Raw genomic sequence first — 27,060 nt, 5'->3', positions numbered from 1 at the left:
ATAATCTTACTCCTCCCCAGGAATATCAGCTGTCTCCAGTCTTGGCACTGTTTTGAGTAGGGAAATCACCACTGAAATTTCCCTCTTAGGTTGCAGCCTGAATTCCCACTACTTGGATGATTTGAAAACCTGAAGCCAGTAATTGAACTTGAAGTGATTCAGGTGTGTGGGACCCCAAAGTGCCTTGCAGAAATCCTTTCCAGAAGCACATTATGATGTTTAAAAGAATGCCCCAAAATAAAATTGTCAGGGAAATGAGCAGTTCAAACTAAACTCACAGAGAAACAAGGCATTGTGAACAAAAACATAGCAGACAGCAACAACAATCGGAAAATGGAATTTTCAGTCACAATCTTAAGCTATTTAGTATGTATAAGAGAAAGAAAGACTACCAAATATGTGTGAGGGTACAAGAAACTAAGATTGGCTAAGCATACTTGAAAGTTAACCAAATAGAATATCTAGAAATGAAAAGTAAAATAACTGAAATTTGAGAGTGGAAGCATGATAGTCGTGGGAACGCTGAATACTTATTTAAGCAAAATCACAGTTCTTAGAAGGATGGGACATGAAGAGGGTAGTAGAACAGAGCTAAATTCTCACTGTCTATAATATGAGATAAATAATGTCTGAAATTGATGAATCAAAAGATATTGGGATACTTTTTAATTATGTGGAGATATTTAAATTTCAAAAGAAACACCTAAAAGATGCTAAAATAATTGCCTGTGGGGAGGAAGATTGGGTAAAATGGAGAAGAGTGGGGAGGAACTACTGTATTTTGCCATTTGTATTACATGATTTTTTAAAACTATGTGCATGCTTTTGTTTTGATCAAATAAAAATTTAAAGGTAAGATAATTAGTGCATAGCTGTAAATTGATAATTGAAGTTGAGTGATAGGCTTATCAATAAATAAAAACAGGCTTATCAATATATTAGACACAACTGAAGATAGAATTAGTGATAGCTGACCCCTGATTCTCATTTGCAGCGATTGTAATCAGAAAACTGTGGAGTGTTTTCTTCACTTTGCTGAGAGAAGATGATATCGCCCTAGAATGCTATATCCAGTGAAAATCTTTAAAACGTATGTGAAATGGGGGCGCCTGGGTGGTTCAGTTGGTTGAACGTCCAGCTTCAGCTCAGGTCATGATCTCGCAGTTGACAAGTTTGAGCCCCGCATTGGGCTCTGTGCTGACAGCTCAGAGCCTAGAGCCTGCTTAGGATTCTGTGTCTTCCTCTCTCTCTGCCCCTCCCTCGCTCATGCTCTGTCTCTCTGTCTCGAAATAAATAAACATTAAAAAACATGAATAAATAAAACATACGTGAAATAGAGACATTTTGAGACCATCAAAAACACTTTGCCACTAGCAAGATCCTCACGAGAAGAAATTCTAAAGGATGTTATTCATGCACAAGGCAGGTGATGCTAGATGAAAAGTATGAGATGGAAGAAGGGATGAAGAGTAGAAAAAGTGGTAAAATATTGCATGTGTCTAAATCTGAACAACTTTGAATGATAAAACAGATCAACTCATTGTTTGGTGGACGTTAAAAAAGAAACAAAAGAAGTTAGAATTAAAGTAGATAACAATAGCAGGAAGGTGGGTGGGAGTAAATGGAATTAAATGTCTATTGTTTGGGAGGAGGATAATCATATTAAATGTTTTTAGCATTGATAAGTTAGGAATTTTTTGTGTTGTAATAACTGGATAGCTTGTAAAATTTTATACACCCACACATACCTCTCCAGAGGGAAGAAATTAAGTAAAAAGAAGAAAACCCAAAAAACCTCTAGTCAAATAAGAAAGCAGGAAAGGGCAGGAAAAGCAACAGACAACACAAAATAAGATGGCAGCTTTATTATTTTTTAATGGTTTTTTTTTTTTAATTTTTAATTTTTGAGAGAGAGAGAGAGAGACAGAACACAAGTGGGAAAGGGGCAGAGAGAGAGGGAGACACAGAATCTGAAGCAGGCTCCAGGCTCTGAGCTGTCAGCACAGAGCCCGACGCGGGGCTTGAACTCACGAACTGTGAGATCATGACCTAAGCTGAAGTTGGGCACTTAACTGACTGAGCCACCCAGGCGCCCCAACAGCTTTATTTGTTTTTAAGTTAGTTAGTTAGTTTGTTTATTTATTTTGGAAGAGAGTACGGAGGAGCAGAGAGAGAAAGGGGGAGAGAGAGAATCCCAAGCAGGCTCTTCTATGTCAGTGCAGAGTCCATTGCAGGGCTCTGTCTCAATGAACCGTGGGATCATTATCTGAGCTGAACCCAAGAGTCAGATGCTTAACCCACTGAGCCACCCAGGTACCCCTAAGATGCCAGCTTTAAATCCAAATAAATGTCAATGAATTCAATGCTTTGGTTAAAAGAGAATGTACTAGATTGGTTTTTAAAAGAGAAAAATGCAATTTATAAAAGATACGTTTAGAAAAAAAAAGATGCAGAAAGTTTGAAAGCAAAAATATAAGAAAAGACCTATCAGACAAATACTAACCAAATGAGAGCTATTAACATCGGACAAAATAGACTTTATAGCAGTGGCTATATCATTGAGAAAACTCAGTATGTCAGCAAAATAAAGCAGTTTTAAGTTTGTGTTCATCTAATAACAGTCTCAAAATGTTTAAAGCAAAAATTTAGGAATATACCAATCCATCATCAAAATGGAAGATATTAATATATCTCTCAGTAATTGATAAAACAAGTGAGGAGGGCTATAAAAATATAAAGGATTGAATAATGTATTTAACAAACTTGACCTAATAGACATATTCAGAACATTGTACCCAACAACTGCAGAATACACATTCTGTTTAAGCCAAACATGAAAAAGTTATCAAAACTGACCATTTACTTGGTTGTAAAACAAAACTTAGGGTTGAAATAGTACAGAATGAGTTCTTAAACCACAGTGCAATAAGTAGCAACCAACAACAAAAAGGTAACTTAAAACAAAAAGCATATATGTTTGGAAATTAAACACATTTCTGAAAGATCTATTGGTTAGAGAAGAAATCATAATGGAAATAAAAATAAAATATTTAGAACTGAGTGATAGTGCAGATAGTGCATATTGAAACTTGGTACACTGAAGAATATAAACTATCATTGAAAAACATTAAAGACTTGAATAAGTGGGACATGAATAAGACATAAGACTTGAATAAGACATCCCATGTTCATTGATTGGAAGACAATATAAAGATGGCAGTAGTCCCCCAAAAAATCTACAATTCAGTACAATCCCTATCAAAATTCCAATTTGCTTTTTGTAGAAATTGATAAGCTGGTCCTTAAATTCATATGAAAATGCAAAGAATCCAGAAGAGTCAAAATAATCTTGAAAAAGAACAAAGTTGAAGGATTCATATTTCCCAATTTCAAAACCTAATACAGAGCTACAGTAAACAATAAATAGTGTGGTACTGGCATAAGGGTAGATAGATCAATGGAATAGAATTGGGAATCTCAGAAAGAAACCCTCAATTTTCGAGTTTTGACAAGAATGTCAAGATAAATCAATGAGTAGTCTCTTTAATAAATGTTGCAGGCACAACTGGATATCCACACACAGAAAAATGAAGTTGGACCCCTACTTTACACCATACAAAAAAATTAAGTCAAAATAAACCACAGACCTAATGTAATGGTTTCTTGGCTATGACACCAAAAGCACAAGTAATAAATATATATATACGTGTATTGGACTTCATTCAAATTAAAACCTTTTTGTGCTTCGAAGACCCCATCACAAGGGGCGTCGATTGAGCGTCCAACTTCGGCTCAGGTCATGATCTTGCGTTTGTGGGTTTGAGCCCCACATTGGGCTCTGTGCTAACAGCTCAGAGCCTGGAGCCTGTTTTGGATTCTGTTCCCTCCCCTGCTTACGTTCTGTCTCTCAGAAAACAAAATAAAGTGTTAAAAAAAAAAAAAAAGAAAGAAAAGACCTCATCAAGAAAGTAAAGACAACAGAATAGGAGAACATATTTATAAGTCCTATATCTGTTAAGGGTCTAGTATCCAGAATATATAAAGACTGCCTACAACTCAGTAATAGACAAATACTCCAATTAAAAGATAGACAAAGGATTTGAATAGCCATTTCTCCAATAAAGATATACAAGTGACCACTATACGTGAAAAGATGCTTGGCAGCATTAGTTATCAGGGGAATGCAAATCAAAACCACAATGAGATACCATTTCACACCCACCAGGATGGCCATAATCAAAAGGACAGATAATAACAAGTATTGCAAATTTATGGGGAAGTTGGAGACCTCATATTTTACTGGTGAGAATTTAAAATTGTGCAGCACTGTGGAAAGTAATTTGGTAGTTCCTCAAAATGTTAAAGTTACCAGATGACCCAGCAGTTCTACTTCTAGAGAATTGCAAACCTATATTCAAAAAATTTGTACCCAAATGTTTATTGCAACATTATTCATAAAGCAGAAAAGTGGAAGCAACTGAAATGCATCAACTTGATGAATGGGTAAACAAAATGTGATGTGTCCATACAACAGAATATTTTTCAGCCATAACACAAAATGCAGTTCTGATTCTACAACATGGATGAGCCTTGAAAGAAGCTAGTCACAAAAGATCATGTATTATTTGATTCCATTTATATGAACTATCCAGAATAGGCAAATAGAGACAGAAAATAGATTAGTGGTTGCCAGGGTGTGGGAGAAGGAGAGAATGGAGAGTATTTACTAATGGGTACAGGTTTCCTTTTGGGATAATTAAAATGGAGTTAGTGGTGATGATTGCACTTCTGTGAATATATTAAAAACCACTGAGTCATAAAAAAACCTATCAGACACAGCTAAAACACTTGGAAATGAATAGCCTTTAAATCAAGTTTGGAAAAGAAGAAAGACTTAAAATTAATCAACTAGGCATCCGTCTCAAGAAGTTAGATAAAAATATCAAATTTAGGGGTGCCTGGATGGCTCAGTTGAGCATCTGACTTCGGCTCAGATCATGATCTCACGGGTGGTGAGTTCGAGCCCCACATTGGGCTCTCTGCTGTCAGTGCAGAGCCTTCTTCAGATCCTCTGTCCCCCTCTCTGCTCCTCCCCTGCTTGCATTCTCTCTCTCTCTCTCAAAAATAAGTAAACATTTAAAAAAAATTTTAATTCTATCAAAATTAACCCAAAGAATGGAAAAGGGGCGCCTGGGTGGCTCAGTTGGTTAAGTCTCTGCCTCCTGATTTAGGCTCAGGTCATGATCTCACAATTTGTAAGGTGGAGCCTTATGTCAGGCTCTGCACTGACAGCATGGAACCTGCTTGGGATTCGTTTTCTCCCTATGTCTCTCTCTGCCCCTCTCCTACTCTGTCTCTCTCTCAAATAAACATTAAAAAAAAATAATCCTTTAATAAATGATTAGGTCTAAGGTGATAATTGTAGGCTATACATATTCTTCTTAGAGTTACTTGCCTTTTATTTTTTTTTTAATGTTTACTTTTTATTGAGAGAGAGAGGGGGAGAGAGAGAATTCTAAGCAGGCCCAGCGCTGTCAGCACAGAACCTGATCCCACGAACTGTGAGATCACGACCTGAGTTGAAACCAAGAGTCAGGCACCCCCTAGAGTTACTTGCCTTTTAGAGAATTTCCTGGAGAGGACAGTGGCCAGCCCAAAGGTAGTTGATGTTTTCAGTTGATGTCACAATGGCATAATGCAGTTGAAAGGGATATTAGAAGTGATGCGTTAAATAATTGTTCATAATGTACAGTTATCATATTCAGCAGCATGTTTGTAACAGCGGTTCTCAAACTTTTTGGTCTCAAACTTTTTTTTTTTAATTTTTTTTTAATGTTTATTTATTTTTGAGACAGAGGGAGACAGAGCATGAACAGGGGAGGGTCAGAGAGAGAGGGAGACGCAGAATCTGAAACAGGCTCCGGGCTCTGAGCTGTCAGCACAGAGCCCGATGTGGGGCTCCAACCCACGGACCGCGAGATCATGACCTGGGCTGAAGTCGGACGCTCAACCGACTGAGCCACCCAGGCGCCCCGGTCTCAAACTTTTTATACTCTTAAAAATTATTGCAGACTCTGAAGAGCTTTTGTTTATGTGGATGTAACTATCAATATTTATTAGAAATTAAAATTGAGAAGTCATTAGGTATTTCTTTATTAACAATATTAAACCTGTTACATGTTAACACATATAACATTAAAAAAAATCATTTTCCCCAAAATAGTAAAAATAGCAACATTATTATTATATATTTTTGCAAACCTTTCTAATGTTTGACCTAAGAGAAGATAGCTGCTTCCTTGTATCTGCTTCTGCATTCAGTCTCTTACAATATCACATAGCCTGTACCCTCTAGAAAACTTCACTACATGCTGTGAGCAGATGAGAATGAAAAGGCAAATAACGTCATAGTGTTCCTATGAAAATACCTTTAATCCTGCGGACCCCTACAAAGTGTTTGAGGACTTCCAAGGAGCCCCAGACCATACTTAGAGAATTCCTAGGCTATATTCTCTTGTATTCTGATATCTTTAAAAATATATATTTGCCTAAACTAAATATGTGTTAGCCAAAACTAACACGTGCTTATTGTTAAAAAAAAGTTACTAATTACGTGGAGGGTCAATGAGGGAAATGGGGTTACCTTTAATTCCTTTCCTCTCCTCACATATTCACTGTTAAGTTTTTGTGTGTGTGAGTTTCCCAGATTGTGTGTGTGTGTTGTGTACACTTTTATTTATTTTTTTGAAGTTTATTTATTTTGGGGAGAGGGAGTGTGCATGCATGTGACCACGAGCAGGGTAAGGGCAGAGAGAGAAGGAGAGAGAAAATCCCAAGCAGGCTTCATGCTGTCAGCAGAGCCCAACGCAAGGCTCACTCTTGGAAATCATGAGATCATGGCTTGAGCCGAAATCAAGAGTTGGATGCTTAACTGACTGAGCCATTTAGGCACCCCGTATTGTGTTCACTTTGATAAGCGGAAGAGAAGAGTCAAGTTAAAAATCATTTATGTCTTGACTGAAAAAAGATTGAGGATAAGATAAAACCGTGAACAGGGAACTAGGAGTCCGAGAGCTCTGGGTTCTGACTCAGCCTCTGTCACTCGGGCTTTGGGCATACCTCTTCACCATCCTGGCTCAGACTTCTCAGTTCTCAGGTGACAGGACTCCACACAAGGTGATCCAGGTGCCACTGATGAAGGAATTAATTTATTTCCCAAAATCTAATGGTTAAATGCCAGAGAGGGATGGTAGAAAGTTGTAACTAAAAATATTTCCTCCTGGTGAGACACCAGAAGGTTGTTTCTCTGGAAATGGGTTCCTTTAAATTGTAATTAATGTTCAGCAGTAGAACTCCCACTCAGATGGTTAGAATTCTGTGGGACTCAAAATAATGGATTTATTTTTATGCCTCTCTGGCACAACAGTATTGTACATCGTGGTTATCGTCTCAGTATTTTGTGCCTTCTAATTTTATGTCAGTGAACAGACAGTCCTAGGGAGGGGAGAAAAAAACCACTGAGTATTTATGAAAGAGGAATTTAATGCAAATTCTAAAAAGTCATGTGCTTTTTATAGCTTGGCATAAGACTCGCATCTATAATAAATATTGTCCTTCAGGTAGCAGCTGCTTAGGAAAACGAAAGCAGTCATCTGTGTGTTTGCTTGGTGAGGAGACAAATATAGCAAATCCCCAATGTACAGAATAGCTGTGTTCCAGATTTATCTTTAGCATTTTGAATACATTTTCTCATGGATGTTCGGTTTATTTATAGGTGCATACGGTCATACATGAATTTAACAAGTTCAGGGTTTATGCTATACCAGGCTCTATGCTGAGTTTCCAGACTGGTACACAAAAAAAGATTTGACACCTAAAATAGGTCCCATACTAGCCCCCTTGTTTTTCTTTTTCAGTAGTTTTTAGTAGTATATTAGTAAAATTTTTTTCAAGTATTAATTGCAACAGTGGTTAAGAGCGTGAACTCTGGAGCCAGGCTGTCAATGTTCAGACACAGATTCTGCCACTTACAAAGTGTATAACTTTAGGAAAAGTTATAAAACTTCTTGGTGTGTTTTTTTCCTCGTGTAAAATGGAGAGAATACTAGTACATACCTCATCAGGTTGTTGCGAGGATTAAGTGTTTTTGTTTTTGATTGTATAATTCACTTAATATAAAATTAACCATTTTGAAGTGTACAGTTCAGGGCCACCCATCTGGCTCCGTCCAAAGAGCATGCAACTCTTGATCTCGAGGTCCTAAATTCAAGCCCAATATCGGGTGTGGAGATTACTAAAAAACAAATAAACTTTAAAGTGTACGTTTCAGCAGTACTTAGTACATTCACAGTGTTGTGCAACTCCTACGTCTGTATCATTCCAAAACGTTTTGAATAAACACAACGTAGTATATATACACAATTGAATATTACTTGGCCATAAAAAGGAATGAAGTACTGATATATGCTCCAAAGTGGATAAACCTTGAAAACATTATGCTACGTGAAAGAAGTCATACACAAGAGGTCACATTTTGCATGAGTGTTTTTATATGAAATATCAGAGTCAGGGCTGAGTGGAGGGGGAAATAGAACATGCCTGCTTTTCTTTTGAGGTGATGGAAATCTTTTGGAATTTGATAGAGGTCGTGGTTGTACGACATTGTGAATATACTAAATGTCACTGGTATACTTTAAAATTTTTTTTTTTTGGTTTTTTTGTTTTAGTGTTTGGTGTGTGTGTGTGTGTGTGTTTTGTGAGAGCACGAGCAGAAGGGGACAGAAAGAGGGAGAGAAAGGATCCAAAGCAGGCTCTGTGCTGACAGCAGCAAGCCCGATATGGGGCTCCAATTCACCAACCATGAAATCATGACCTGAGCTGAAGTCGGACGCTCAACCAAGCCATCCAGGTGCCCTGAATGGCATACTTTTAAATGGTTAATATATGTTATGTGAATTCCACTTCAATTTAAAAGTGGTAAGGAAGCCACTTGATCAATTAGACTGGCAAAAAATTCTTAGGCGACCAAAGCCAGCATCTGCTTAATTCTAAGGGTTTCTACTCTTCTTTCTGCCTCCAGTTGATTTCCCTTACTTTCTTGTGAGCTCAGCTAAGCATTTAAAGGATGTTTGTTATATTTTTTTATGTTATGTAACAGTACTAGGTATTTTGCACCATGTTGTCTAGACCACCATATTGCTGGAAATGGAAGCCCTCATTTCACCCTTAAATTTTTAACTCTCACGTTTAAACTTAGGTTTTCTAACAAAACCTGGAATAAATGTGTGCTGTGTCTGTGTCTTCTCCTTAAATAGGTAAAACTGGTAAGCTTTTCATTTCCTCCCCATTCCACACTCCTCCCCCCTGCTGCTGGCCTCCAGGGGAATGTGATGAAAAGGTGGCATTGTCTTCCTGCAGGGTATGACAATGGCAAGCTTTCTGGCCTCAAGAGTTTTTCCTAGTTTCCCCCATTCTGACTGAGTGTTCCTGACAGATAAACCACCTGAGACTGAGACACCTGACTTCAGTTGTTAGGGTACCCAACTAATCAACCAGAAAGCCACCCCAGAGCTCCCTTCTGCTTCCCAATCCTCATTCCCACCATTTGTAGTAATCCTGTTGTATTAGAGTTCTATTGCTGCTGTAACAAATTACCCCAGATTAAGTGGTTTAAAACAACACAGATTTTATATCTGTAGGTCCATAGGTCAGAGGTCTGATGCAGGTCTCACTGAGCTAGAATCAAAGGTGTCAGCAGGGCTGTGTTCTTTAATGGAGGCTGTAGGGGAGAATCCATTTCCTTGCCTTTTCTGGCTTCTGGAGACACTTGTATTCCTTGACTAGTGGCCCCTTTGTCTAAAAGCCATCAGTAGTGGTTGAACCTGCACATTGCCTTACTCCCACGTATTCTTCTAGCTCCTTCTACTTTTAAGGACCCTTGTGATTACATTGGACCCACTCACATAATCCAGAATAATCTCCCTATTTTAAAGTCGGTGATCAGCAACCTGCCATGTAATACAATGTGTTCACAGGTGCTGAGGATTAGGCCATGGACATCTTTCAGGGGACTATTATTCTGCTTACCACACCTATCTCCTGTGCATTTTGTCTGTGAGTTCTTTCAAAATAGCCTCACTGCTATCCTTTTAATTTCTGGTCCACCAATAGACCCTTCTTTGTTTTTCTATACAACACTTTCATATATAAGCCTTTTCTGTGATTATTAGTGATTGGAATGAGGGAGGAGGCAATGCTGGGTTTTCAGTTCACTATCTTGATCTAGTCTTTCCACTACTAATAAATTTTACACTTGATCTTAGTCAAAAGGCCAAGAAACAATTCCAGTACTAATAAATTTTAAAAAGTTTTTTTAGTTTTACTAAATTTGAACTCGTTTTACTAGATTTGAACTTTTTATGTTAGTTCCTGAGAAGTTAATAGACCATTGAGCTCTTTGGACTGGCTGTTCTATCTTGGTGTAAGATGTACTTCCCTTTAAGATTTCAAGGTAGGTAGGCAGGGGTTTCTAAGTTAGGAACTTTGGGTGTATGTTTAAAGCTGGCAAGGAAGAGGAATGGAGATGTCCCAGTTGTTTGAAAAAGTTTCCAGACAGGATTTTTCTGCCTGAAATGCCCCGTTTATGCAATACCGGCATGGACACGTAGTACTATGCAATAGGAAAAAAAAATTCCACAGCCTTAATAACCTTAGTAAGCATTGTCCAGCTTTGCAGTCCTCATTTTTCTTGGAAATTGCCTGTAACGTGAGCAAGGATGCCAGAAGCATCTCTGTAGACTATAAGCCTTTGTAGGTCCAGTGTTCCCTGGGACATCAAATATTACCTAGTCCTTACCAGAAAAGAACATTTTATTGGAGTCATCAAAAAAGCATAAATAACTGAAGGGTAAGTTGAATAAATATTTCATTAATCTATGTTATACAAAGAGATAGAGTGAATAGTCTTATAATCTTGTAGAGGAGACATATAAACAAGTGCCGTGGGAACACAGAGCATGAACAACATATAGTAATGTAACCTGATAGGCAGGGGGTGGTAACATTCAATCTGAGGTTTGAAGCATTCTAATAGGACAACACAGTGCTCTCCCTTGTCAAACAGGCTGACCTATTTAAATAGCTAAGCGATCTGGCAAATGTTTCTTCTTATCTATAAAGTTGACCTAATTTCCAGTTGTTACCATGATTAAAATATTGTACATAACAATTATTAGATCAGTAGCTCAAAACTTGATATTCTGCCTGAGAATATATACCAGTGGGCCTCCATCTAGGTTGAGAACCATAAACCCACCTGGAGATTTCATCTGTGTAATTTCATCCCTAACTATATGCTTGTGGTTTTTATCTGTCATAAGGTTTTATGAATGGAAAGACCGGTTGCTGGCTTCTTTCCCTGATAATTTTTATCATTGTGTTACCCTGGATTAATTATTTATAGAATATTGAGCTGAGATTGTCCCTATTTTATTTCAAACACAAGTAAACAAAGCTATTGTAAAGAACAATATGATTTTTATACCTCTTTTACTTTGTGGTAAATATATTGACTAAGCAAAGAGACTAGAAGTATTTATCTGTTTTATTACTAGATATTTTGGCTTGTAAGTTTATCAGAGAATAGGAACAGCAACTGATCTATAAAAGGTGAAAAAAATCAATTTATCTGCTATTTTTTATGTGTGTCCTGGGTTGCAAACCCCTATGTTTTTCTCTTCAGGGACCCACTTCATTTTCTTTTTCAGTATGAGAGAGAAAAAGATTTCTTCTGGAAAATGAAATACTTGTGTTTAAGTGTATAACTTTAGAACTTGAACAGAAATAATCCCAATATTGTATATGTCTGTTCACTGGAAATCTGATTTGACCCCCGGTTAATAATGAACTTTTGTTCATTTAAAAGTTGTGGCTCTTTATTTTTGTGAAACTATAATGGCTAAAGTCTTTTCAAATTTTTCAGGGAAGTGTGACAGCAATGACAGTATTCTTTCCCTTGGATACAGCTCGACTTCGACTTCAAGGTGAGTAACTTTTGTAGGCATCATATTCTTTTCATTTGGTGTCAGGAAACAAACAAATTTTTCTAGTAACGTAAGAATATCTGTTTTGTTAGGGATCTACCCTTGTCCTTTTCCACTGACTTTAAATACTGGCCATCAGTGCTGTTTCCTCATTAACAGAGAGGCGTTCATAAATGAGTCATAGCCTCAAGCATTCTCTAATCTGAGAGAACCTGAGTGGGCTTGCTTTAGTACTTTAGAATCATTACAATTCTTTCCAATAAACAATATGACTTTTTAAAAAAGATTTTATTATTTTTTTTAAGTAATCTCTACACCCATTATGGGGCTCGAACTTACAACGCCAGGATCAAGCATTACGTGCTCTACCAACTGAGCCAACTAGGAGCCCCAACAATATGACTTTTTAAAGGCACAATGTGGAGAGTTTTTGCTGGGAGTAGATCTTCTCAAAAGAGAACAGAGAAGAAATAGGAAATGCATTGAAGCCAAACACCCACTGTCACTGCTAAATTGGGCATGTAGTCTTAGTTTGCCTTTTTTGCATTATTGGACTGTGCAACCCTCTATAATTCCTGCTTGTTTTTCCCTCAGTATTTTTCAACTTGAAATTATAAACCTGTGCCAGAACTTACATGAAGAAATAAAAGAGTAAGATTAGCTTTGAATAAACTAATTCCTACAATAAGACCCTTCATGGCTATTATTTTACATTAATTTTAGAGTTTTGTGATTGGTAATAATTTCACATGACTCAAAAGCCAAAAATCTATAAAACGATAACACAGTATGGTGGAAAATCTCACTGTAATCTGCCCCTTCTTTCCCTCTCTCCTCTCCCTTGCAGATAATGTCTTTATTAATCTCTCAAATAGTCTTGCAGAGTTTTGTTATGGAATAACAAACAAATAAAAAAAAATATATAGGGGCACCTGGGTGATTCAGTCGGTTGAGTGTCTGATGTCAGCTCAGGTCATGATCTCAAGGTTCTTGAGTTCCAGCCCCACATCAGGCACGCTGCTGTCAGCCTGTCAACGCAAAGCCTGTTTCAGATCCTCTGTCCCCTCTCTCTGCCCCTCCCCAACTTGCACGCTCCCAAAAATAAATAAATATTTAAAAAAATAATATATACATTCTTAGTTTTCTCCCTTTCTTACACAAAAAGCATTTTTGCTACACTGTTCTGCACCTTGTATTTTTCACTTAACAGCATATTGTAAATGCCTGCCAAATCAATGCTTTGGGAGCTTCTTCATCCTTCTGACTGTAGAGTGTTCCATAGTGTGGGTGCTCCATAACCTGTTTACCCTTCCCCCTTTCTAGATTCTTGGGTTGTTTCTTCTCCTTTGTAGAATAGACTTGTTCATATGCTGCTTTGTTTTTGTAAGTTAATGTGATAAATTCCCAGAACTGAGATTGCTGGATCAAAGGGTTAAACCTGTTTGTAAATTTTTTTTTTTTTTTACAATCATTGATTTATCTTTTATTTTATTTTTGTTTCTTTTTTTTAATATAATTTATTGTCAAGTTAGCTAACATACAGTGTATACAGTGTGCTCTTGACTTCGGGAGTATATTCCTGTGATGCACCACTTACATAGGACACCCAGTGCTCATCCCAAAAAGTGCCTTCCTCAATGCCTGTCACCCATTTTCCCTGTAATGTTTTTTTTAATGTTTATTTTTGAGAGAGAGACAAAGTGTTAACAGGGGAGAGGCAGAGAGAGAAGGGAGACACAGAATCTGAAGCAGGCTCCAGGCTCTGAGCTGTCAGCACAGAGCCCAACGCAGGGCTCAAACTCATGAACCGAGTTTGAGCCCTCCTAGGTGAGGCTCGTAGGTGCTGAGTGAGCCTCCTAGGTGCCCCAATTCTCATCCTTTTGAGACCTTTTAGTTTTTAGGTTAGGAAACCGAGCACAAGCCTAAAACTTTGAAAACTTGAGTTTTAATCCTGGCCCTGCTGCCAACTACATGTGTCCTTCACAGCTTTTGTGTCTGTAGCCTCTTCCCTAACAGGGAGATTATTTCCACTCTACTTTATAAGATGTTAAGATAAAAATGAGAATATGTAACTTTGGGAAAAAAAAAAAAAAAAAGCCCCAAACAAGATAAGCCTTATGAAATAGAAGATCTCCTGTCACATCTTTTGCTTTGGAAATTAGGTGTTGAATTAAAATGCTTTATGGTTCGTGAATACCAGATGAAACCCAAGGGATCCACAGTTGGTAATTGAGCACATGGGAACAAGGAGGGTTGTTGAGTTCTGAGGCAAGCTAAGGAGCTCAAATAAGGCGGGAGATCGCTCAGGTGAGGTAAATGGCATTTCAGTGAAACTTGCTGATGCTGAAGATCATAATTCTCAGATTTAGTTTAAATGTATATTCTTTCATCTTATAGTTGATGAGAAAAGAAAGTCCAAAACTACACACATGGTGCTCCTGGAGATCATTAAGGAAGAAGGCCTGTGAGTACCAACCACCTTGCTCGTCCTTGTTAGAGGAGGCAGCCCGTTGGGAGATTGCCAGGCTTCTGGCAAATCTGCACTCTCTCTTCCCGTTCTCGCAGCCTTACAGTAGTTGTGGATTTTAATTGCCCAACTTATAAGTACATAATTGTTTTCACCTCCTTGAAGTTCTGTGGTTGGCCATTTTGACTCTTGATCATAGACTCTTCCATGAAACCAATGCTTTATGGTTTTGTTTTGTTTTTTACAGTGAGCTGAAGAAGGTGATAATTTAGTTTGTTCTATGATATATTCAGACAGATTATATACTTCTTTTGGTTTTGTTTTTTTTTTTTTTTTTTTTTACTTTTTATTTGGAAATAATTTCAAATTCACAAAAAATTATGAAACTAAAAATAGTACAAAGAATATCAGTATATGCTTTATGCAGATGGACCTATTACACTTTTTCCCATTTATTTTACCATCTGTGCTCATATTCTCTCCCCTCTCACCCTCCCTCTTCTCTATTACACACACACACACACACACCACACAAACTTTTTTCAAAGTTATTTAAGAGTAAGGTACACACCATACATCAAAGCTTTTACCCCTATCACATTAACAATTTTAAAGAATATAACTCCCCTCCCTTTTTTTTTTAATAACATACTTCTCATTTTAACTTTGCCTCACGTTTTTATATGATTAGATTGAAGCTCTGCATTCTTGGCCAGAGTAATGCATAGGTGATATCGTGTCCTTAGGATATCACATCTGGAGTCACATATTGTCCACTGGCCCATCATTGCTTAATTATGGTTTCTCAGATTTGGGTTAGCCACTGAATAATTTTTCCTCTCTTGCAACTATAAACAGTCTATGAAAAGAAACTTTAGTATCAGTATTAAACTCAAAAATTCCTGCTTTTTCCGTGGCTTATAATTGATTACTATATGATATTATTTTGGTGCTTAAATTGTCCCAGGTGTGGCTAGTAGGAGCCCTTCAGCCATGTTCCTATGCCCTTATAACATGCGCCCAACCACTTCTTTTTTTTATACTTGCTATCTATATTTTCTTCATTTTAAATGCTGTTACCTTGTAGTAAAATGTGAGTGATGCCACATTTACTAATAGCCATGAAGAAATTGTCTCTAATCTTACATAGTAACTTACTAAAGGAAATCAATGGGAGGAAATCAGTAAAATCAATCATTGAAAGTGTGTTGTTTCTTTGGCATCATTAATGGTAGAGAAGATGTCTTGGTTTGGGTATCTTTCAAAATATGAAATATATGTGCAGTTTGGAGTATGTTGTAATACAGAAGTGAACTTCGAGAATATGTGAATGATCACCTTTTCCTGGGACTTTGCCCATTTCTATTGGCTTTTGTCCAGCATCTTTACTTGGCTTATTGTGTTTTTCCTCTAGCCTGGCACCATATCGAGGGTGGTTTCCAGTTATCTCCAGTCTGTGCTGCTCCAATTTTGTCTATTTCTACACTTTTAATAGTCTCAAAGCAGTCTGGGTCAAAGGTCAACGTTCTACTACTGGAAAAGATTTAGTAGTTGGATTTGTTGCAGGTAACAAAGTTTTCTGAGTATAAAGTTTTTTATATTTTAATATTTATCTTGTGGTTCATATATTCTGTAAAGTTTATTTTAGCGCAAATTAACGCTACAAAGAATGTAATTCATTTTCTGATTTAGCCGTGTGTGTGTGTGTGTGTGTGTGTGTGATAAAAACACATAACGTATAATTTGCCATTTTAACCATTTTTAAGTGTATACTTAAGTAGTAAGTTCATTTATATTATTGTGAAACAGATCTTCAGAACATTTTCAAACTCTATAACCATTAGACAGCAAACTCTCCCTTCCTCCCTCCCCCTGATAATCACCATTCTACTTTCTATTTCTGTGAATCTGACTACTTGAGATGCCTCATATAACTGGAATCATACAGTATTTGTCTTTTGTGACTGCCTTATTTCATTCAGCATAATGCTCTCAAGGTTCATTCATGTTTTGCTCTTTTTTTTTTTTTTAAGGCCAAATACTATTCATTTGTATGTATATACCACATTTTGTTTATCCATTCATCTATTGATGGGCATTTAAGTTGTTTTGGCCTCTTGGCCACTGTGAATAGTTGCTGTTATGAACATGGGTTGTGTAAATAAATCTTTTTGAGTCCCTGCTTTCAGTTTCTTTGGATATATACCCAGAAGTGAGGTTGCTGTCATATGGTAGTTTCTTTTTTTTTTTTTTTTTTTTTTAATTTTGTGAGGAACCACCATACTGTTTCCCACTGTGTCATATAATCCCACCAGCAGTGCACAGCGGTTTTAAGCTCTCCACGTCCTCACCAGCTCTTGTGATTTTCTGGGTGTTTTAGTTTTGATGGTAGCCATCCTGATGATGATAACCATCCTGATAGTGAGGTGATATTTCATTGTGGTTTGATTTGCATTTCTATCGTTTCATATGCTTGTTGGCCATTTGTATGTGATCTTTGGAGAAGTGTCTATTCAAGTCCTTTGCCCATTTTTTAATCAAGTTGCTTGATTTTTTTGTTGTTGAGCTGTAGATTTTTTTCTTATTTTTTTTATTTTAGAGAGAGAGAGCATGTGAGCAGGAGAGAGGGGCAGAGGGAGAGAAAAACCAGATATATATGGTCTTTAATCCATTTAGAGTTAACTTTTGTATGTGGTAGAAGATACAGGTCCAACTTCATTCTTTTGTATGTGGATATCCAGATACCCAGTTTTCCTAATACCATTGAAGAGATCGTCCTTTCCTATTTGAATGGTCTTGACATCCTTGTGCAAGATTGTTGACTAATTACACAGAGGTTTATTTCTGAGCTGAGTTGGCTTACTTTTTTCTTTTTTTTTAAGTTTATTTATTTATTTTGAGAAACTAGCTACCCGTCTAAATAAATAAACTTAAATAAATAAATAAATGATTTAATTGAAAAACAGTTACCAGGGGGTGCCCGGGTATCTCAGTCGGTTAAGCATCCAACTTCAGCTCAGGTCATGATCTTGCGGCTGATGGGTGTGAGCCCTACCCAGGGCTCTGTGTTGACAGCTCAGAGCCTGGAGCCTGCTTTGGATTCTGTGTCTCCCTTGCTCTCTGCCCCTCCCCCTTGCACGCTCTCTCTTTTTCTCTCTCAAAAATGAATAAACATTAAAAAAAAAAAATTAAAAAAACAGTTACCAGGCTAGGAGTTTTCATGTCCCCTCAGTTTTCCTCTTTACCTGTATGAAACCACAGATGTTTTGGGGCGCCTGGGTGGCTCAGTTGGTTGAGCGTCTGACTTCGGCTCAGGTCATGATCTCACAGCTCGTGAGTTCAAGCCCCGCATCAGGCTCTGTGCTGACAGCTCGGAGCCTGGAGCCTGCTTCGGGTTTTGTGCCTCCCTCTCTCTCTGCCCCAACCCACTTGCATTCTGTTTCTGTCTCTCTCAAAAATAAATAAACATTAAAAAAAAAATTATGAAACCACAGATGTTTCATGGCTTGGTCTCTGAGCCTTTCTTCCACGTAATACTCCCATTTTGGTCTTTTTTTTTAAAATTTTTTTTCAACGTTTATTTATTTTTGGGACAGAGAGAGACAGAGCATGAACAGGGGAGGGGCAGAGAGAGAGGGAGACGCAGAATCGGAAACAGGCTCCAGGCTCTGAGCCATCAGCCCAGAGCCCGACGCGGGGCTCGAACTCACGGACCGCAAGATCGTGACCTGGCTGAAGTCGGACGCTTAACCGACTGCGCCACCCAGGCGCCCCCCATTTTGGTCTTAAGTTGATTTTATCTAATTAACTTTCACTTGTACCAGGTTTTTTTAAATTGAGATATAATTAACATATAATATTATATTAGTTTCAGGTATACAACATAATGATTTGATATTTATATACCACCATAGTAATTCTAGTAAACATCTATCGCCACACAGTTAATTTTTTTCCTTGTGGTTAGAACTTTTTTTTTTAAGATTTTAATTTAAGTAATCTCTATGCCCAACATGGGGCTCCAACCCACGACCCCGAGATCAAGAGTCACATGCTCCAGGTGCCTAGGTGACTCAGTCAGTTAATGTCTAACTCTTGATTTTGGCTCAGGTCATGATCTCATGGTTCATGAGATTAAGCCTCTCTGCCTCTCTCGATGCCCCTCCCCTGCTCGGTCATGCATGCTCTCAAAATAAATAAACACTTTTAAAAAAAAGTGGGGTGGGGGCACGCCTGGGTGGCTCAGTTGGTTGAGCATCCAACTTTGGCTCAGGTCATGGTTCTTGCGGTTCATGTGTTCAAGCCCCACGTCTGGCTCTGTACTGACGACTCAGAGCCTGGAGCCTGCTTCAGATTCTGTGTCTCCCTCTCTCTCTGCCCCTCCCCTGCTTGTGCTCTGTCTCTCTCTAAAATAAATAAACGTTAAAAAAAATTTTTTTTTAAAAAGAGTCACATGCTCCAGGTGCCTAGGTGACTCAGTCAGTTAAATGTCTAACTCTTGATTTTGGCTCAGGTCATGATCTCATGGTTCATGAGATTAAGCCTCTCTGCCTCTCTCGCTGCCCCTCCCCTGCTCAGTCATGCATGCTCTCTCTCAAAATAAATAAACATTTTTTAAAAAAAGTGGGGGGGGCACGCCTGGGTGTCTCAGTTGGTTGAGCATCCAACTTTGGCTCAGGTCATGGGTCTTGCAGTTCGTGTGTTCAAGCCCCGCGTCTGGCTCTGTACTGACGACTCAGAGCCTGGAGCCTGCTTCAGATTCTGTGTCTCCCTCTCTCTCTGCCCCTCCCCTGCTTGTGCTCTGTCTCTCTCTAAAATAAATAAACGTTAAAAAAAATTTTTTTTAAAAAGAGTCACATGCTCCACTGACTGACCCAGCCAGGCGCCCCTGTGGTGAGAACTTTTAAGATCTACTCTCTTAGTAACTTTCAAATACACAATACAGTATTATTAACTGTAATCATTATGGTGTACATTACATCCCCGTGACTTACTTATTTTATAACTGAAAGTCTGTACCTTTTGACCCCCAACCAGACCAAGTATAGCACCCCTACCATAAAGAGTATAGCACACAGGATTTCATTCTTTGTGGAAATGAATACTTGTAGGTAACAGAAGACACGAACAGAAGTTTCTCCAAAGAAGGCATATACATGGCTAACAGACACATGAAAAAATGCTCAATGTCACTCATTATCAGGGGGAAAAAATCAAAACCACAATGAGATACCACCTCACACCTCTCAGAATGACTAAAATTAATTCAGGAAACAACAAATGTTGGCGAGAATGCAGAGAAAGGGGAACCCCCTTACACTGTTGGTGGGAATGCAAACTGGTGCACCCACTCTGGGAAACAGTGTGAAGTTTCCTCAGAAAGTTAAAGATGGAACTATCTTATGACCCAGCAATTGCACTACTAAGTATTTGTCCAAAAGGTACAAAAATACTGATTTGAAGGAGCACATCCGCCCCAATGTTTATAGCAGCACTATCAATAATATCCAAATTATGGAAAGAGCCCAAATGTCCATCAACTGATGAATGGATGAAGAAGATATATATATATATTATATGGAATTATGGATATATGGAATATTATATATTCCATATAATGGAATATTACTCAAATGTCCATCAACTGATGAATGGATGAAGAAGATATATATATATATTATATGGAATTATATATATGGAATATTATATATTCCATATAATGGAATATTACTCAGCCATTAAAAAGAATGAAATTTTACCATTTGCAGTGATGTGGATGGAACTAGAGTGTATTATGGTAAGCAAAATAATCCAGTCAGAGAAAGGAAAATACCGTATGATTTCACTCATATGTGGAATTTAAGAAACAAAACACAGGAACGTAGGGGAAGGGAAGGAAAAATAAAATAAGATAAAAATAGAGAGGGAGGCAAACAATAAGAGACTCTTAACTATAGAGAACAAACTGAGGGTTGCTGGAGGGGAAGTGGGTGGGGGGATGATCTCAATGTGTGATGGGTATTAAGGACGGCACTTGTTATGATGAACACCTGGTGTTATACGTGAGTCATGAATCACTAAAGTCTACTCCTGAAACCAATACTATACTATATGTTAACTAACTTGAATCTAAATGAAACTTTGGAAGAGGAAAAAAAAGAAAGTGTGCCCAACTGCACAAAGTGGCTTGTGATCTAGCAAATATAATGCCTTAAAAAAGTAAAAATTTTAAAAATTCTAAAAAAATGAATACTTGTAGTAAGTAACTCAGGATAGAAACCCAGGAGTCATTATAGCAAGTGCTGCCTCACCCTCCACATTTGTTTGGTCATCAGGAACCATCAGTCTCAACCAAGAGCACACTGTATACACTGCATATTAGCTAATTTGACAATACATTATATATATGTAAAGGAACCATCAGTCTCAGGGATGCCTGGCTGACTCAGTCAGTAGATCATGTGACTCTTGGTCTTGGGGTCATGAGTTCAAGCCCCATGTTGGACATAGAGATTACTTTAAAAAAAAAAAAAAAAAAGAACCATCATCATTCTGTCTCCTAAGTACCTCTAGAATCTGTTCCCTCTTTTCCATATACATAGCCATTTCCCAAAATCAAGCACCATCATCTCTCACCTGGACCATTGTTCTATTCTGTTCTTGCCTCTGAGGTCTTCCTCACTAACCTACTTTGCATGGTCTTGCCCAGCTAACCTTTCTGGAAGAATAGTTTTCTAACACTGTCATAACTCAAAGAACTCAAGTTTGAGATTTGTTCACTTGGGAAAAAAAAGTCAGAATAGATCCTGAGATGTCTTATACAGAAGGGATCTTCCTTTTTACACAATTGCAACAGATGGCAATCTAGTATTATCCTTAATACTTGAGACCAAGTATTTGTAATGTCTTAATTTTTTTTTAATGTTTATTTATTTTGAGAGAGAGTGTGCATGAGCAGGGGAGGGGCAGAAAGAGAGGGAGAGAGAATCCCAAGCAGGCCTATGCTGTCAGCACAGAACCTGACACAGGGCTAGATCCCATGAACCGTGAGATCATGACCAGAGCTGATACCCAGAGTTGGATCCTTAACCTACTGAGCTGCACAGGTGCCCCTGTAATATCTTGATTTCAATACATTTTAGATTCTATGGTTTTATGTATTTACATTTAAAAGATTACGAGTCACAGTCAAGGACTAGCTCATATAACTTTCCATGAAACTGCTAATTCATGAGATATATGATGAAATCTTTTTTAATTTTTCAGAGATGTTTATTTGCTAATATCTCACATCCCATTCTCCACCAGGCACACAACACCCTTGTTGTTTTCTCTCACTGTGCTCTGCTTGTTTCCTTTCTAACTGTTACACATCTACCATTACAGTAGATTCCCCTATACCTAACACTGCTAGACTGGTATAGTAGAGCACTTAGTTTTTAAAAGTCATTTCCCCCTCCCCCGTTCATGCTCTGTCTCTCTCTGTCTCAAAAATAAATAAACGTTAAAAAAAAAAAAATTAAAAAAAAAAAAAAAAAGGGGGCGCCTGGGTGGCTCAGTCGGTTGAGCAGCCGACTTCGGCTCAGGTCATGATCTCACGGTCTGTGAGTTCGAGCCCCGCGTCGGGCTCTGTGCTGACAGCTCGGAGCCTGGAGCCTGTTTCAGATTCTGTGTCTCCCTCTCTCTGACCCTCCCCCGTTCATGCTCTGTCTCTGTCTCAAAAATAAATAAACGTTAAAAAAAAAAAATTTATAAAAGTCATTTGACCTAGAGAGTATCATAAATAGCATACTTTATATTTTAACTTAAGATGTATATATGTATATTTTAATCCTTATTTATTTTTGAGAGGAAGGGCAGAGAGAAGGAGACAGAGGATCCGATGTAGGCTCTATGCTGACAGCAGAGAGCCTGATGTGGGGTTTGAACTCAAGAATGTGAGATCATGACCTGAGCTGAAATCAGTTGCTTAACCGACTGAGCCACCCAGGCGCCCCTCATTTTTTTTAGTATATGGCCAAGGTATATCAGTTCACTATGGGAGTTTTGTGCTTTTTCTTGTACATACCCCATATTTGCAGAGTTTTGCCTGCATAACAGATACAATTGACATAATTAGGTTGGAGAAAAGACATAGTATCAGTCTAATTCACTTACATTCTGTAGTGTCTTCTTGAGTATGTGAAAGAAAGGTGCAATGGGTCTGTGTCAGTTGTGAGCATCATCTGTTACATGTCTTCTCAGAGAGATGGTGGAGAACTGCTGTCCTGAAACCCAAATCTGATTATGTTATCCCCAGCTTCAAACCCTTCCATGTCTGCCACCTGCAAATAGGATAAAGTCATGGCACCTGTAGTGTAAAAGGATGAGAACCCAACATACAAGATCTGTGTTGATACTGCTTACCTCTAGCTTGATCTCTACTGTCTCCCATCCTCTCTTAGAAAACTGATTCCTTGGGGCGCCTGGGTGGCGCAGTCGGTTAAGCGTCCGACTTAAGCCAGGTCACGATCTCGCGGTCCGTGAGTTCGAGCCCCGCGTCGGGCTCTGGGCTGATGGCTCGGAGCCTGGAGCCTGTTTCCGATTCTGTGTCTCCCTCTCCCTCTGCCCCTCCCCCGTTCATGCTCTGTCTCTCTCTGTCCCAAAAATAAATAAACGTTGAAAAAAAAAAAAATTAAAAAAGAAAACTGATTCCTTGAATATACTAATCCATTTAATAACTCCATTCCTCTACAACTATTGTTGTCTGTCCGATACTAACTGTTGTTCATCTGATATACAGCGTCCCCACTCCTGCCCCCAAACAAAGGATTATCCAGCCCAGAATCAAAATGTCAGTTGTATCACAGTTGAGAGACACTTGGTCAAATGGATTTTGTCCTCCTTTATAATTCTGAGATTCTCTGATTATAGGTTGTCTTTTTCTGAAGGTAGGGAATTCTTTGGAAATGCCCTTTTGAGTTTTAAAATTTTCCTTGTAAAATGTTTTCTCACATCTTAATACCTATGCATTCTTAGAATTAGAACCACTTTTTCTTTTCCTGCTGTGGGCCTTGTCATGTATTAAAATCACTGTAGAAATGAGTTTCTTTGTCTCCAAGGAGTACTGGAAACAGTATTATTGTTATTCAAGTTCTGCTCGAAACATAGAAATTTATTACTTACTGTATTTTCATAGGAAAAAGACTCATATAGCTTGATACCTTGGGAAAGGATTTGGGAACAGAATCTTAAGGAAAACTTAAATGAAGAAGATAATTGCCGCTTTTATGAAATCGGGATTTTTACCAATAACTGTTTTTGAATGCCAGTGGTGTTACTGTTAGGACAGTTCATATTCCTCTCCTGCCCTCCGGTCTTTAATCTCGTAAGGTGGGTTTGTTCCCGCTTGGGTGTCAAGTTGCCTTCCTTCATAGGGAGCCCTATGGTTCGATTCATAGCCTTGATCTGCCTACCCTTTTCCTTTATCAGTAGTAATTGCACTTATTTCCCAGAGGCACACACATAATTAGCAGACTTTCTGATGTTTTCTCTCCTTTAACAAAGAAGACTCACTGGTGATAAAACTATTTTGTTTTCAAGATTCCAGAAGTAAATAGCTATATTCCAATTATTCCCCGAATCAGTGAATACGATTTTAGTATGTGTGTTCAGTTACTGTTCATCTCTTCTTACTTGTGCTTCTGTTTTCTTATAAATGATTTTTTGCAAATAAAAATAGAATCACTCAAATGGAAAGAAAAACACTTTCTTGTATTTAAGTAGATAAAGTGTTAGTATTCCCATCTTCGAGCTGAAGCATCAGCCACAGCTTGGAACTGAAAGAAGAATTTTCTACCCAGGTTTGTAAATAAGCAGAGAACTTTCTTTCCCCTTCAGCCACATCCTTCGTGTATTAGTGACAGTTGGAATCCCTCATCATGACTATTTGTAGCTTGTTTTTCTCCCATGGAATGCTGTCCTTTGCTTGATTATATAGGTTGTAAGTTTTTAGTAAAGTTTTGAATCCTCAAATATTTTGAGTGTCTTTTCTCAGAACTCGTAAAATTATAGTGGCCAAAAAATACCTCTCCATCTATTTTGGCTTAGAGGATGAACAAAGTACTTGAACTTTTCAGATACAAAGCTTTGAAATACTAATGTTTTCACAAGGATTTTATGTACTCTTCTTTAGATGATGTAGTGCATTTTTTGTACTTGAGATTGTTCTTCGAACCCTCTCCATTTTCAGCTCATGTTAATAACAGAGATATGAAAGCAGAATTTTTTTCTTTTTCTTTCTTTTTTCTTTTTCTTTTTCTTTTTTTTTTTTTTTTTTTTTGGTACAAAAAGGTGATTTTATTAAAGCATGGGAACAGGACCCGTGGGTGAAAAGAGCTATGAAAGCAGAATTTTCAATGATGGTTACATCTTAACTGAGGCTGCATTGCCTCAGTTGTGTGTGCCTACCTCTTGAATAGAACATGAAAGGAATTTTGATTTCTAAAGAATTTGTTTAACAGACAACCCATTTCATTTGTGTAGGAAGGTATGTATGCTATGTCTCCAGTATCCACAGAAGCCTGTGATCTCTGTTCCTGAGCTTTCCTGTCTTCATGTTAAAAAAAAAAAAAAAAAAAGTAGACTGCTCAGTAGTACCTTCTAGTCTGATTTTTCCGGCTGTTGATTTTTCAGTCAAGTGATGTGTACATTGAATAGGAAGACATTATAAAGTCTGGGCAAAAAGCCATTAAAAAGTCATGTACTGATACTCTTCTGTCGTGGTCTTCTGGGCACTGGCACTTTTTAAAAACAAGACGAGCAAGAATCTCTAGGTAAGGCTTTTTCAGATAATGATCAATGCCTTACGTGACAATGCATGAATACAGTGAGTCATAGCTTAAAGATGACTCAAGTTATGTGAGTCTTTAAAAATATAATAAATACAGCTCATAAAATGTTTTGATGTCTTTCATTTTGAGAAATGTGTTCTCATGATGCTCTTAAGAAAGGGGTAACAAAATGTCTCTCTTTAGCAACTGTATATAGCAAATGAAAAAATTGGACTTGAATCTCTTGGCTGTTTCCTCAAGCTTGTCTTTAGTTAGACTGTGTTTTCTGAATAGTGTGTTTTGAGATTCCTTAAATCAAAACATTCTTTCTCCTGTTGTATTTAAATGACTTTAGTAAAAGTAGATGTCTCTTCCTTAGGATTTTGCCTCTTGGTTCCTCAGAGCATGGCTCGAGCCAGACAGCTTTATGTGTGGTTGTTTGCTGAATTTGTTCATTGGTTCAACATTTATTTAACAAATATTTATTAAGTATCTACTATGTGTCAGGCACTTTGTTACAACTCTATCTGGTATTTTTTTTAAATCATTCCAGGACTGATGAGGAATATTTTAAAATTTCAAGATGGTGTTAACTTGGGATCATGTGTTTTCAAAAAAGAAGCACCTGGCTCATTGTATTGTTCCACTCTGAGGCAACTTTGGGGGGCCAAGACCCCCATCCTTAAGCTTGTAAGGATCGCGATGCTTGCGGAGCTGTTTCAGGTGTTTTGTGGTGGTTCATAACTACTGCTTGCTGCCTGCCCATCCTAATTCCCTAAGTGATGAGGAACTCTTCTGTGAGCCTCTATCTAGTTCCTGGTGAAGCTCTTTCAAATGTCACCACTTTCTCCCTCCTGTCACCCATTGTACCAAATCCATACTCACTTAAAACCATGTAAGCTACTTACGTGAGAGTTGTAAGTTGTGTGTTTTATCAGATATTGTCATGGACTTAGCATGTGATCAATAAGCCTTCTGTTATTTTAAAAATGTACATAAGGCTAGATCAAAATTGCTGCTTTGGATGCTCTACAAATTCACAAATAGATCACGTCCTGTTATACAAGTGAGGAAACTTGCTCTTTTCACGTGGAAAGTGTTGCTGCCAGCCAGTTTGCTATCTGCAAGGCTTCTGAATTGCTTCTAACAGTAGTGGCTTGTGTTGTACCCTGTCACAGAGACACGCCTTACCTCAGGTCTCCTAGTAGGTCAGTGGCAGAAGTAGAAATGAAACATTGGTATATAGATGTAAGGTAAGACAGCAAAGCTTGAAAGGTTACATTTTGCTTTCCCTTTGTCTCCTCTTTCTTTTGGAAGGTGTGGTGAATGTGTTGCTAACAACTCCACTCTGGGTGGTAAACACCAGACTGAAGCTGCAAGGGGCAAAATTTAGGAATGAAGACATTGTACCAACCAACTACAAAGGTATTATTGGTAAGTGTTTCTTGGGTAAGTTCCTATTTAAGGAGTTTCTTTTCTCTATCTGGAATTTATTGCCTCCATAATGCTGCCTATCTGAGAGCCTCAAATCTTGACATCCAACAGTGAGCATTTGTTTAGCTCATGTGTCTGTGGATTGACAAGAATTTGACTCATTGAGGCTGGGGCCAGCCTGCACATATTCTTCTCTTGGTGATGGCAGAAGCACAGGAGGACACGTCTAGTCATACAAGGATATTTCCAGCCCCCGTTCACATCTTGTTTGCTAACGTCCTTTTGGCCAAAGCACATCTCATGGCCA

The 27,060-nt window shown here is 38.0% G+C and overlaps 1 protein-coding gene across 2 annotated transcripts in view; it reads left to right on the top strand.

Moving 5' to 3' along the window:
- The window catches only part of SLC25A17 (solute carrier family 25 member 17), a 48,368-nt gene that overhangs the window by 14,438 nt on the left and 6,870 nt on the right, over nucleotides 1-27,060 (top strand). Inside the window, exons 2-5 of one of the 2 annotated variants that reach the window (XM_045465943.1) lie at nucleotides 11,981-12,041; nucleotides 14,439-14,505; nucleotides 15,923-16,074; nucleotides 26,637-26,753. In XM_045465943.1, the coding sequence (XP_045321899.1) occupies nucleotides 11,981-12,041; nucleotides 14,439-14,505; nucleotides 15,923-16,074; nucleotides 26,637-26,753 (397 nt within the window). The remainder of the gene's footprint in view (nucleotides 1-11,980; nucleotides 12,042-14,438; nucleotides 14,506-15,922; nucleotides 16,075-26,636; nucleotides 26,754-27,060) is intronic. The other variant, XM_045465944.1, reaches the window with a different exon arrangement.

The sequence above is a fragment of the Leopardus geoffroyi genome, chromosome B4, assembly GCF_018350155.1.
Source record: "Leopardus geoffroyi isolate Oge1 chromosome B4, O.geoffroyi_Oge1_pat1.0, whole genome shotgun sequence".
NCBI lineage: Eukaryota > Metazoa > Chordata > Mammalia > Carnivora > Felidae > Leopardus > Leopardus geoffroyi.
Note: the sequence above shows the minus strand (reverse complement) of the source record. Positions and strands in the feature narration are given on the sequence as shown.